Genomic DNA, 12,901 nt, shown 5'->3' with positions numbered 1-12,901 from the left:
CTAACCTTTTGTTAATTGCACCCTGTTTTGGAGACTGCAGAACTTGGCTGTCTGTTCCAGTCTCGAGCTGCACTTAAGTTTCTAAAGGATTTCTTTTTTTGCAGCTTATCTGCTGGGTTTTAACCCTGTCATTTTTCATCTCTTTAACAGTAAATGTGTTGTTCCTTTTTTTTTCTATAGCAGCCTATTCCATAGTTCATCGTGCCTCAGTTTGCTCTTAGCTTAAGCATTCACTGTTCCTACTGTCTTTCCTTATTCACATATTTTGTGCTTATTCTCATTTTTTTCAGCTTTCTCCAGTTTATTAACAAATTTCTTGAAGCATAGTGTTCAAAGCTGGACACAGGGCTCTGACAAATTTTAAGATTTACTCTGTGTCTCTAATGTAAATGATGGCTGATGGTAATTTTGATCCAATCAAATTCAGGGTAATAAGAAAAATAGATTTAAAAGAAAATAAATCTGTTGATTTTTTAGTGTTCTATTAAGAACTTAAGGTAAATATGTATATATATTTTAAAATGCAGTCCTTTTGAATTTTGACAAAATGTTTTGAAAAAGTAAATGTTTGTTTGGATTTTCGCTTATGAAGAGTTTTTGAATTTACACTAATCCTAAAGAAGCATTTAATGATAAATTTATTTGAAATTCAATTTTGTTAGTTGTATTATTTCACCATCTAAAAAGAACAACTGTGAAATGCACTGGATAGGATTTAACCAATATTTTTAAATAACTGATTTTAATACTAATTTTAATATTTTGCAACTCAAAGTGCTCATATTTTAATTTTATATTATTTACCTCAGAAAATTATTGGAGTGTTCAAACCAAAATCTGAAGAGCCTTATGGACATCTAAATCCAAAGTGGACCAAATATTTTCACAAAGTTTGTTGTCCTTGCTGCTTTGGCAGAGGCTGCCTCGTTCCAAATCAGGGATATCTCTCTGAAGCTGGTGCCTATCTTGTGGATGAGAAGCTGGGGCTTGGAATTGTACCTAAAACCAAGGTAAAAGTTAAACCACGTAAATTACTGAATTAAAAAAAAAAAAAAAGCCAACGTATTTGTCAGTCTCTGAAGTGTGGTTGTGTAGATAGCCTTGTATATCATGTGTTATTTATATGTCATTTATAAACTATTGCAAGTACAAAGGCACAGTAGTTCGATGTAGAATAAGTGACTGTGTTTTTTGATTTAATGGATAATTTTGAGATCTGAATTGAATCTTTTCTTTGGAGCCACTTTTTAGCATTTTCTGATACCTTTTGTGCCTCACGTTTTGATGAGATTCAAATTGCAAAAATCCGCATGTAAAATTCCCATTTTTGTTTGGGATATATAAAATAGAGAATATTCACCTTTTCATATAAAATTTATCTGTTGAAAATACCTGATGCTTGCTTTTTATTTTTAATTTTTTTTTAATAGCTGAGCATAACATTAACTGTAAATTTACAATTGAAATAATGAAGAATTCTGAGCTGTGTTTAACTTTCATATTTGAAGGTCGTCTGGCTTGTCAGTGAGACGTTTAATTACAGTGCAATAGATCGTGCAAAGTCAAGAGGAAAAAAATATGCTTTAGAGAAAGTGCCAAAAGTTGCTAAAAAATTTAATCGAATTGGACTACCTCCTAAGGTAAGATCAAAAATAAGTAATTTGTGCACTTCCTGATTCTTACATAAAACTTTTTTTTAAAAAAAAGCGCATTTATAGGTAACTTCAATGGTAGGAGAAAAAATCTTGCTACTTGTTGAAAACTGTCTGAAATTTGATACAACTGTTTCCATGCAACATGTATCCAGTCTTACATCATTCCTTCTTTTGAACTATATTAATAATCTTTTCACTTTTTTTTCAGTTAACAGTCCAGTTTTCTGCTGGAGTAGTAACATATTAATTGTTGTATATCTCACTTTTGCTCTATTGATTGCTCACTACCTGTCCTTTCAGTGTCATGTTTTGATGTTGTCAGTCTGTTTTTTCCCTGCAGTTTATCTAATTTTTAATTTTTTTTCTTTTTTTTGTCTTTTCTTGTTTTTATTCTTTTGAGTGCCCTGCTGTTGTGTTCTTCCTCCCTCCCTTTTGTCTTATGTGAAGACTACACTAACTAAAAACCTCACATCTTTCTTGCCTAATGAGCCTCATTGTATCCCCAGAATATCATTACAGTGCTCTAATCCTAAGCTTTTAAAACACTGATTACATACAGTGTGGGTAATCCACTTGTGGCTGTTCCCAGCAGTTTAGATCCATGTGACATGGGTTGTGCAAGCTTTTATGAGCTTTTATGGTTATTCCACATGCTATGAGTTTACCTATCTGCATTTTATTTCTCAAATATAAGTTCTTGAATTTCAATCTTGAGCACCTTTCACATATGTATGGAGCCTATGCCAGCTCTCATGTTCTTCATTGGACTCTTTTGGGAAATGTATTTCAGTCATTTTTTGCAAAAAAACATCTGTTTTGAAGAAAGTGGTTAATGCTGCTGTTCTTATAGTGAAGTTTTAAGGCTTTTCAGAGAGGAAGATTTTTCTCTTGTAATTTTTAGTCAGTGTTCTCTGATCTATTGAAACAAGTGTTTCCAATGAAAAAGAGAACAGGTGTTATTTATTGCTCTCTGTTTCATATACTTCTTGCAATACTAACTGTTCATTTGCACTGAGCTGCCTGGCTATATTTTATTCCTGGTAAACTCATTGAGTATTTAAACAAATATTAAAAAAAAAAACCACCACCAGAACCCCCAGAAACCCATCCTCACATGATTTGACTCTTACCTTTTTTTAAGATTATAGGAATGAAAGACAAATTTATTTATTATTTAATTTAATTTTTTTGTAGTGTCATACTTCCTGTGCTCTGAACTTTGAGAGTATATAATGAATTTTTCTGTTAATGTTGAGATAACTTATGTGATCTACCCATGTGCATTTTCCAAATGCAGTTTCTTAATATTTTAGGTTGGCTCCTTCCAGCTATTTGTTGAAGGATATAAGGAAGCTGACTACTGGCTCAGGAAGTTTGAAGCTGATCCTTTACCTGAGAACACAAGGAAAGAATTTCAGTCGCAGTTTGAAAGACTGATTATCTTGGATTATGTCATCAGAAATACAGGTATTTGTTAGTATCTCTTGGTATTTATCTATTTTTGTGAGGCAGAAAGCAATGCTGCCTGAAAGCTGGAGCTTAAGGCTTTTAGTGCATTTCAGATGCTTTTCTCACAATTGAAGGCCATAAAGATGCAATTTAAATTAAAAAAAAAATTACTTTGGATTAATACATTAAATATTGCAGTACAAAAACAGTCCAAACAACTCTTTGATTGTTGCTCACTATTTTTCAGCAATGTGATGAGTCAAGAACAAATGCTTTCATTGGCTTTTGATTCTGTGCATAGTCCATTTTCTGTTTCCTCCAATTAGGATAAAGGATGGTGAGGTTTCAGGACACATAAGAAAAGACATGACTACAATTCCTTTTATTCTAAACTGGAGCTGATAATAGCACAGTTTCACACCAGCTTACAACAGTTCATATTCATTCTGTAGGCACTGAGGCACCACTGCAGTGTGTACCTGTCCGTTCTCCTGCACTCTTGTTTTTATCAATTACGAGCTGGGATTCTTCTATTACCTATGTAGGTGAATTACTTCTTGAGGAATTCAAAGGCAGTGTTATGTTTAAAATATTTACTTTTCTGTTTTGGCAGAGGTAGACATCTTTGCTTTTCTTCAGACATACCAGGTCTAACTTATTTTCCTTTTCTCAAATTCTCTTTTTAGGAGCAAACTAGAAGGACGTTTCATAAGAATGTAATACTTGCTAGCTGGTTTTTGACATCCTTAAAGTTGTGAAGCAAATACTCAAAATGCAAAACCTCGTTACATGGATGATTTTACCTTCATCTAATATATCTAATCATAATAGAACATGAAAATATGATGATGATTAAACTGAATTTAATCTACCATTTGTAGGAGAAGGTCCTACAAATCCATGCAGTCATCCTCTGTCTGAAGGACCTTCTCAGAGTGTTTAATCTCACAATTTTGTCTGAACCATGTAGGCATTTTCAGTTTCTTGCCCTGCTGTTCAGTTTTGCCCCTTCTCTGTCTTCAGAGTCTGTTTTCTTCATGTAATCAACAGTCACATTATCTACAATTTTGGAGGCCTTCTCCATTTCCTAATCAGCATTAAAACAAGCTTAAAAATTAAGTCATTTGGGTCTGATAGTGTTTTCCTCAGGAAAAATGCAGACCACAACCAATCTTTCTGCATAAAATGTATGAAGATAGTTTCTTTCAGCCTTTTTGATATTTTGCTGCATATTCAGCCAGTTGAGGAACCTAAAGAAGTAATACATACCCAGGAACACGTGGTAAATTTGGTATTTCCACTGAATTGGTTGCCTGTACATTTCAGTAAAGCTAAACCACATGTGATGGGAAAAACCTTTTTTGAACAGTTTTGTCTAACTCCATGGGTAAAGTGTCAGTTTACAGTATTGTTGTATGTCTCTCTAGATGATGATTTTTTTTATAAATGACATGTTGTGACATGCATTTTCCTCTTTAAAGACAGAGGTAACGACAACTGGTTAATCAGGTACGAAAAACAAGATGATGGACTTGATCTGGCAGATAAGGTAAGAGAATTGTACTCTGAAACTTATATTCTTTGAATTGTTTCATTTTGTAACTTGGTCTTGCTGGAGATTAAGGGCATATCCTTAATCTTGGTGCATGGTCTCAAGAAATATAACTACAAATTATTGTAGGCAAAATGAGTGGAAAAGCTATTTTGATTAGACTAGGTAGAACAGTGCTAGAAATTACTTCTATTGTTCTGTATTTTTCTCTACTAGCTTGGGCTATAATAAGAGTAACAATGTCCACTCTTGCTCAGGTACATTTCTTCATCCCTTTGTGCTCTGCTTATCTTGTGTTTGGGGAAGGGCTTCTCTTTAATGGTAGTAGAGTAAGAAATTATGTGTGGTGGAATTTATTTGGATACTGCTTTATATTGTTTTAATTGAATTCAACCAGTGAAGCTACGAAGTATATTACTTAGTGTTTTTAATGTGTTTTGCTCTTTGTGTAAGCATGTGACTATCACTTACTTTTTGAATATTCCTTCTGTAGGATATCCAATGGACTATGACTAAAGAATCTATTAAAATTGCTGCAATTGACAACGGTTTAGCATTTCCTTTTAAGCATCCTGATGAGTGGAGGGCATGTAAGTACTGCATTCTTCAATCATTTTCCTCTTGGGAGTGTAACTTCCAAAGAAGTAATTTTTATTTGTGTTGTTGTAGTAAGGAGCTAAGAAATCGTCACTAGCTATATATTGAATTTTTAAATAATGTACTCTTCTTCAGAAAGTTAGCAACAAATTCCATTTTTGCAATGGCATATGTGATTTGTTTGTTGTTCATATTTTTTACCTTTAGACAATATTAATACATGGACACTCCTAAACATAATACTGTATATACTGGTGGAATTGAAAAATTTAGCAGCATGTTTCTCACGCAGGTTTTCTTGAAAAACATAGTGGAAAATAACTTGATTGCAAAGATTTGCAAGTTGTCCCTTTGTTGGCCAAATTTCTATTTCAAAATGAAAGGTACTGTTGTAGGTGGACAAGTAGGCAGGTTGTTTTTTCTTGTTTTCAGCTTTAGCTTACTTTGTAGAAGTTAATATTTAGTTAGTCAATTTTCCATCTGCTTGAAAATACTATTGCTGTTAAAATGAGGTTGGTTATGACCACATCTCTGACTACTTATCATTAGGAGGGAAGAGCCCAACAGGGACTGCAGTGATTTCTGTGTGCTATTATCCAGTCAGGTAACTTAACTGGCAGTTAAGTTTGGGCTAGTTATGCTGTCAAAAGGCTGATTAAGTACTCCACCCAGAGCTCTCTGCAGTCTCTATCTTGATACTAAATAGATGTTGTCCTATATATCTCTTGGGTACAGTCACTCCTGTAGCTGTTCTAAAGACACAGCAATTATTGCTTATTTCATACTATCTTTACTTCAGCATCAAAAAGAATTAAGTTGCATGATCCTTTAGAATTCTTTTGCAGATGGACAGGTGTGTGATAGTTTTGTCAACGTAAACTTGTAGCATTATTTTTACAAATTGCAGTCTCTCACCCCCTAGAGCATGGTTTTGATGATTAGAGCTACTGGGTCACTGAGGATAACCTTCTCAAACCCAGAGAGCAGCATTTGCAAAAGTTAGTCCAGCATAGATGAACAGGGAAATCCTTACTGAATTGGGATGCAAAATTTAAGTACATTTTTTAAAAAAGGGAAGATGTGGAGATGTCCCTGAAAAAATAGAGAGTTTTTCCAAAAGTGCAAGAATGAAGTTAGGAATGTTAAAGCTCAGCTGGAGTACAGAGGACATAAAGAGCAACAAGAAAGGGCTGGGTAAATTAGAAGTGAGAGTGGGACTGAAGAAAAGTGCAGCAAAGACATAAAGACATAAGAAAGAAGAGGTTACTCAATGCTGACTTAGCCTCAGTTTTCACTTGTAAGATTTGCTCTCTGTCTCTTGGATCTCAAAGCTCATAAGCAGAGCCCCTGGGAATGAATCCCCAAAGCAGAAGAAAGGGAGCACTTAAGGAAGATGGTCATAGGGAAGTTCATAGGAGTAGATGGGATGCAGTGGAAACAGTGGCAGCTGGCTGATGCTGTTTGTAATGCAGTTTCCTCATCACTCTTGAAAGACTCTAGTAAAGTGAGAGGTTGCTTCAGTCTCCGTGAAGACTGTGGAATGAATCATCCTGGAAGCTGTGCTCAGGCACATGAAAAACAAGGTGGTGATGGGGAAGCCAGCATGGATTTACCAAGGACAAACTGTGCTTGATAACTAGGCAGCTTTTAATGATGACTGCTTCAGTGGCTGAGGGGAGGGCAGTGAATACTGATTTTTTTTTTTTTTTTTCCCTTGACTTTGGCAGGGACTTCTACATGCTGTGTCATAGTATTGTAGAGAAACGTGAGATACGAACTGAACAGACTGTGAATGTGAACTATGGGGAAAACTGGCTGGACTGTCAGGCTCAAAGGGCTGTGGGCAATTGTGAGGAAGTTTAGGGGGTGGCCTGCTGCTAGTGACTTTCCTCAGCTCCTGTAATTAATAGTTCGGTGTCTTGTTTAACATCTGGTAACATTAATTGCTTTTGCAATATAATTTGATAAAAGCTGTCTAATAGCAATTACATGAAAAGTTATGAATGCTTTTATTTCAACATGCTTAGAAAAAGGCATTTAAAAAAATTTAAAATATATCAAAAATAGTAACTTTGTTAATTCTGCCATATGAGTCAAATACCTTAAAGATTTCTATTTGATTGCAGCTATTATTGTACTCCAAAGGAAACTGCCTTACTAAACTACGGGGAGACCACAACTGTTGCTTACCATGTTTAATTTATATACCTCTTTTGCTTATTGCTTTAACTAAATATTTATTGCTTAATATATTTCGCTGTTTGAAAAAATGTCTTTGCAGTTGTAAAGCTGCTCTGGTAACTGTAGCCAAAAGGGATGTGTGAGGTAACAATGTCGGGAAAAAGGGGTGTTACTGAGAACTTGCTGTAGGCAGTAGAGGACTTGACTCAGAATTGAATTTTTGCTTGTTTATCATTAAGTGCGCTGTTTTTCTGCATTAGATCCCTTTCACTGGACTTGGCTTCCTCAAGCAAAAGTTCCTTTCTCTCAGGAGACCAGAGACCTAGTTCTTCCTCGCCTTTCTGATATGAACTTTGTACAGGACCTTTGTGAAGACCTTTATGAGCTATTTAAGGTGAATCAAGTGCTTCTTTGAATTGACTATTACTGAAGTAGCTGATACTTGTAATGGGACGCTTACATTCATAAAAGGAACAACCTGTTCTATTATACTGTGCTATTTTACCTTTAACACTGGCATGGTAGAAAGGGTTTATGTTATTATAAGGAAACTGTCACCAATGTGGTTAATTGATAGTAGTTAGCTCATCTGAAAACATAAATTAATTATTCTATATCTAAGTTTCACAAAATCAATTAAAGCTAGTTTACTCTTGCATCACAGATCTGTGTAAAAACAGCATTTAACATACCTATGTGGTGTGTATACACTTAAACTGTAGCAGTGAGGAAATCATGTATTTAACATAACTTAAAGTACCTCCATACCTTTCATATACTTAATTTTATATGCATATATTGTGCTAAGCTGCTGCTGAAATCTTGATCATATTGAAAGTCAAACTCACTTTAAAGATACTGAAACTGTCTACAGTACTGACATGTAAAGAGTGCCCTTCTCTAAAACATTTTGTTAACATTTGTGTCAGATGTTCAAGTGAACTAATCCAACTAAGGATTGAAAGAATTGGAAATTTTAAACTTTTAATGCAAATGTAGCTGTAATGTCAAAACTAGATCCTGAAACACATTTTTGCTACATTTGCATCTTCAATTCATTTGTGTTCAAAATGCCTCTGGGTTTGTTAGCAAAGTATTGTTAAATCTGAAGGAGGAAGTATTTTTCTGCTGAGTTATCATGAGAGAAAGAGCACTGTAACCTGTGATAATATTAAGCCTGGTATAATACCTGTTGGTATTTACCAATGCCCAAAATGGTATCCACTGATGTATTTTATTTTATGAGGTGGAACAGTCTTCATTTTCACATATGTAAACTTGATAGAATAAATTGACCTTTTTGTGATTCATACTAGCATTCAATTTGAAGCTTTCAAAAATGATTATCGTGTGGGTAAATATGAATATGCATACTATGATATTGATGAATTTGCATGCTAAATATATAGCTAAAAATAAATGGGTCATTTACTATAAACTGTTTGTTTTCTAAATAAAGACTGACAAAGGATTTGACAAGGCTACTTTTGAAAACCAGATGTCTGTTATGAGGGGGCAGGTAAGACTGCTTTTTTACATTTTTATTTATGTATTTAATTTGTCATCATTCCTCAGCTGCTTTCTAAAGAGCTAGAAAAAATAACTCCTATTACACTGAACGACATTTGAAGGTATTGTCATCTGAGAAGACTAAATTTCTAGAGTTTGTTCTTATTTGTGGATAGATAAAACAGCAGAAAGTGTATGCTGTTTATTTTTTTATTTTTACAGAAAATGCTTTTATTCTAATTCCGTTTTATTGTTTTTGTGGGGGATGGAGAGGACTTAACTGTAGATCCTTAGCAGGTATTTTAAAAATGAAAAAGAATCATAAGTTTGGATGGAAAATTTGATGTCTATTTCATTATGCTATTAAAATAAATGTGACTTTATTTTTGAGGGTTGACATGATTATTGAAAGCAATATTAGGTAATAAAATTTTTTAATCCTATCAAATGTTGAGACCATACTTCAAAACAGTCCAGCAATTTTCAGGTTAGAGACTTGATCATATTTAAATGCTGGGCTTGTTTTGTTTTGTTTTCTGGGTCTTTTTGTGGTTTTTCTAAACACTAAGAGAGGAGGACATTTCTCTATTTCCTCCTATTTTACAATTTGACTGGTGTGAAATACTAGAGAAAAAGTTTTAGCTAAGAACAAATTTAGCTCATTGTAGGTATAAAATAGTGATATCTGCAAGTGTAAGGCAATTGAACTAGGCAAATTAATAGTCCTATTTGCCCTGAATTTATTGAAACTTAGTGTTCATAAATTCAACATTGATAGTTTTAAGACAATTGCTATAGTGTCTTAATTCCATGTTTTCTCTGTAGAATTTCCTATATCAGGATGTACCTTGCACAAGACTGCAGCTCTGCTTAGTCAAACATAATCCCAGTTAACATCTTTTGTGTGGTAGCTAAAAGACAGCAAACCTTACTTACTAAATTGAATTATAGGAGTTGTTTCTGAAATAACTTTTCTGAGACGTTTGTGTAGTCATTGGAAGGTGGGTTCTTGAAGTACTCATGCATCCTAAACTGTATTAAGTAGCTTTTTTCTGATGAGACAATTAGCTTCAAGCAATCTGTTATTTAACAAAACACTTGAGGAAAAACGTGATTGATATAATTGAGCGTGATATAGCTGAGGTTGTCAAAATTAATTTTCCGCTATAAAGGCTGCATCTGGACCCTTTCTTCACACACTGTCCCTCAGGTGGATTTTAGCAGATATTTGTTTTAGTTTTGGGGTTTTGTTTACTTCTCTCTAGCTATATAAGAGTGTGTTTCACTGTGGGAAATGTCTGGTTTTCAGGCATGGAAGAAATGCAGATAATAAATAATCCTTGGATGCAGTTGGAAATACATTGGCAAACAATGTCTTTTAGCACTGATTTAAAACTTGGTTTTGGTGTAAAACCAAAGTATGTTACAGGACATTATAGAAGACTTGGCTATCTAGATCACATGCTAAGGGATTAATTCAGTTTGGATAAATTTGCAATATATCCAAAACATCTAAATACATCTTTAAAAATTAGAAAATGGAGAATCTAGATAAAGAAACTGTAGGGAAACATATCTTGCATGGAAGAGTCAAGGTCTTTAAATCTAAGATACCAAACATAGTTAGAATCCTATTTCTGTGAGGTGTAGGAAAAATTTTGGGAAGGGTTTCAAACCCAAAAGAAACAGTTCTCTCAAGAATGTGGAGTCTAAGCAATGGGTAACACATCTACAAAGGGTTGCCTTAGAACTTTGAGAATGCAAATGTCAAGTGGAGTTGCTGGCAGAACCAAATTGCAGTAAATAATGCAAAAGACTGTGCAGAAGAAGCAGAGGATCAGTCTTACAAGGAAGAAAGGAACATTGTGCATGGGAAAAAAAGCTTGATATTAAGGATAATGCAAATGTATCACTAGAGCTAAATTGAATACTTGCCTCAGTTTTCAGCAGGATAACACTGAACACTGAATAAGTTATGAGAGCAGTCTGTGAGCACTGAAGTTTTGGAAGAAAGATAACAGACTTCTGGGAGCTGAGGGCTGAGTTTGGGTCTTAGCACTGGGTTTGGTATGAGCTAATTTTATGACTTCATATCTTCTGATATGAAAATCATTTGTAGCTAAACTGCTGGTACATCCTATGTTAAATCATGTTGATGGCTTTCTTACAGGTATTTTTTTCACTAACGGTGCAATGCTTTCAAGAGACGTGCTAAATTTAAAATGCTCTTAAAATTTTCTGAAAATTTGAAGAGGACTGCATGAAATAGTCAGGAAAAGAATGGAGGGGTAGACAGCAGTAGGATGTATTTATGTTACCAAATAAAATATTCCTACTTGCAATAGATGTATTTTGAAATGAATTTATTCAGCAGTATAGTCCTCTACAGAATTGATTGAAGAGTGGCATCTAAAATGATAAGCCTGTTAGCCACAGTTTTATTTGTACACCCTAACCTTCCCTGCTTTTACTCTTTTTAGATTCTGAATCTTACTCAGGCATTAAAGGATGAAAAGAGTCCCATTCAGCTTGTACAGATGCCACGTGTGATTGTAGAGCGAAGTAGCACTGGAAGTCAGGGCCGAATTGTTCACCTGGGTAATGCATTCACACAGACCTTTCATAGCAGGAAGCCTTTCTTTTCCTCCTGGTAGCAACACAAATACGTGGGGAAGAGTAAGTTGCTCTTAACTTTAGAAAGCTACTTTTGTGTAAAGGCTCTGCAATAATGTACTTCTGCTGTATACCAAGAGCTCTGACTGCCAACACCTCAGAACTTAAATTCTAAAGACTTAAGAAATGTTTTTTGAATGTAATAAAAGTTTACAATTTTTGTGTCAAAATTGTGAATTCTTATGTCAGGGAATGAAAAGAATTTGTCCATACTGTATTTTTATAGGCTAAATTAATGTATTCTGGATAAGGGAAGACAATTTGCATATGCTGAGAAACTAATTTTGAGTACAATAGGAATTTTTTTGTTTAATATAAATATGAGAATCCATACATTATGAAGTTCTTTTTATATGGCCTTTAAAAAAAAAAAAAGGTTTAGAATGTTATCTTTGATTGTGAAAATGCTTTTTCTTGGAATTTCTTCTTGGTATTTTAAACTGGTTATAGATTTTTGTAGACTAGTTACTTGAAAAGTCATGCACTTAAAAAGAAAAAAAAAATCAATCTCTTCTTGAAATACAAGTTAAAGAAAAGGGAGCAGGGGGGAAAATGCTCCAAGTAGGCTTTTTTTTTTGCACACAAGGACCAAAAATAGTTAAATAGTTGAATTACAGCAAAATTCAACCCAAGTAAATACACAGTTTCTATTGTGACAAAATACACTGAGTGTATGTTTCAGAGGTTGAAATTTCACTGTAGTGTCTGGCACTTGTATATTTAAGCACATATATGGAAATCTGTGGTATTTCTTTGGAGATGCATCACGGTGAAGGAATTGAATTGCACCATGTTGTTACAGGTTTGTTTTGCCATTCGTGTAAAAATGTGTTCATCTCTTGTCACCGGAGTGGTTCTTCTGCTAATGACAGAGGCACGAATGTGTTCATCATCACAAAGCCAGTCTGCCTTCTAAATGTCTAGCTAAACACAATTTGTTTGAGGTTTTGTTTTTTAACTGGAATAAAAAAAGACAAAAACCTGGAATACCTACAGTGCAGAGAATTACTTTTGTGCCCTGAATAATGTTGTGCTCACCTGCCAATTTCCATTTGCATTTAAGTTACCTGGTTTAAGACTTGACAGTCATGTTTCTAGGTCTGTGACTTATGTAATGTGGTAAATATTTTTATTTTAATAATTTTCTGGACATTTAAGACTGGGAAGGGGAGAAAGATTGCTGCTTTTATGAAACCTTCAGTATTTCAGACATTTCTGTATTTTGTAATTCTAAGCAATATTGTTGAACTCAGAAATAATAAAATGCTGCTTGTATTTTATGTAA

General features: G+C 34.2%; 1 protein-coding gene across 3 annotated transcripts in view; it reads left to right on the top strand.

Annotated features, from left to right (window-relative positions):
• The window catches only part of PI4K2B (phosphatidylinositol 4-kinase type 2 beta), a 25,226-nt gene extending 12,325 nt beyond the window's left edge, over positions 1-12,901 (top strand). For 2 of the 3 annotated variants that reach the window (XM_053940611.1, XM_053940609.1), the window contains exons 3-10: positions 810-1,010; positions 1,509-1,640; positions 2,969-3,122; positions 4,586-4,653; positions 5,150-5,246; positions 7,695-7,828; positions 8,894-8,953; positions 11,424-12,901. In XM_053940611.1, coding sequence (XP_053796586.1) covers positions 810-1,010; positions 1,509-1,640; positions 2,969-3,122; positions 4,586-4,653; positions 5,150-5,246; positions 7,695-7,828; positions 8,894-8,953; positions 11,424-11,597 — 1,020 coding nt within the window. In that variant the 3' untranslated portion in view covers positions 11,598-12,901. The remainder of the gene's footprint in view (positions 1-809; positions 1,011-1,508; positions 1,641-2,968; positions 3,123-4,585; positions 4,654-5,149; positions 5,247-7,694; positions 7,829-8,893; positions 8,954-11,423) is intronic. The other variant, XM_053940610.1, reaches the window with a different exon arrangement.

This window comes from Vidua chalybeata, chromosome 4 (assembly GCF_026979565.1).
Source record: "Vidua chalybeata isolate OUT-0048 chromosome 4, bVidCha1 merged haplotype, whole genome shotgun sequence".
Taxonomy (NCBI): Eukaryota; Metazoa; Chordata; class Aves; order Passeriformes; family Viduidae; genus Vidua; species Vidua chalybeata.
This window is presented reverse-complemented; position numbering and strand designations above follow the sequence as displayed.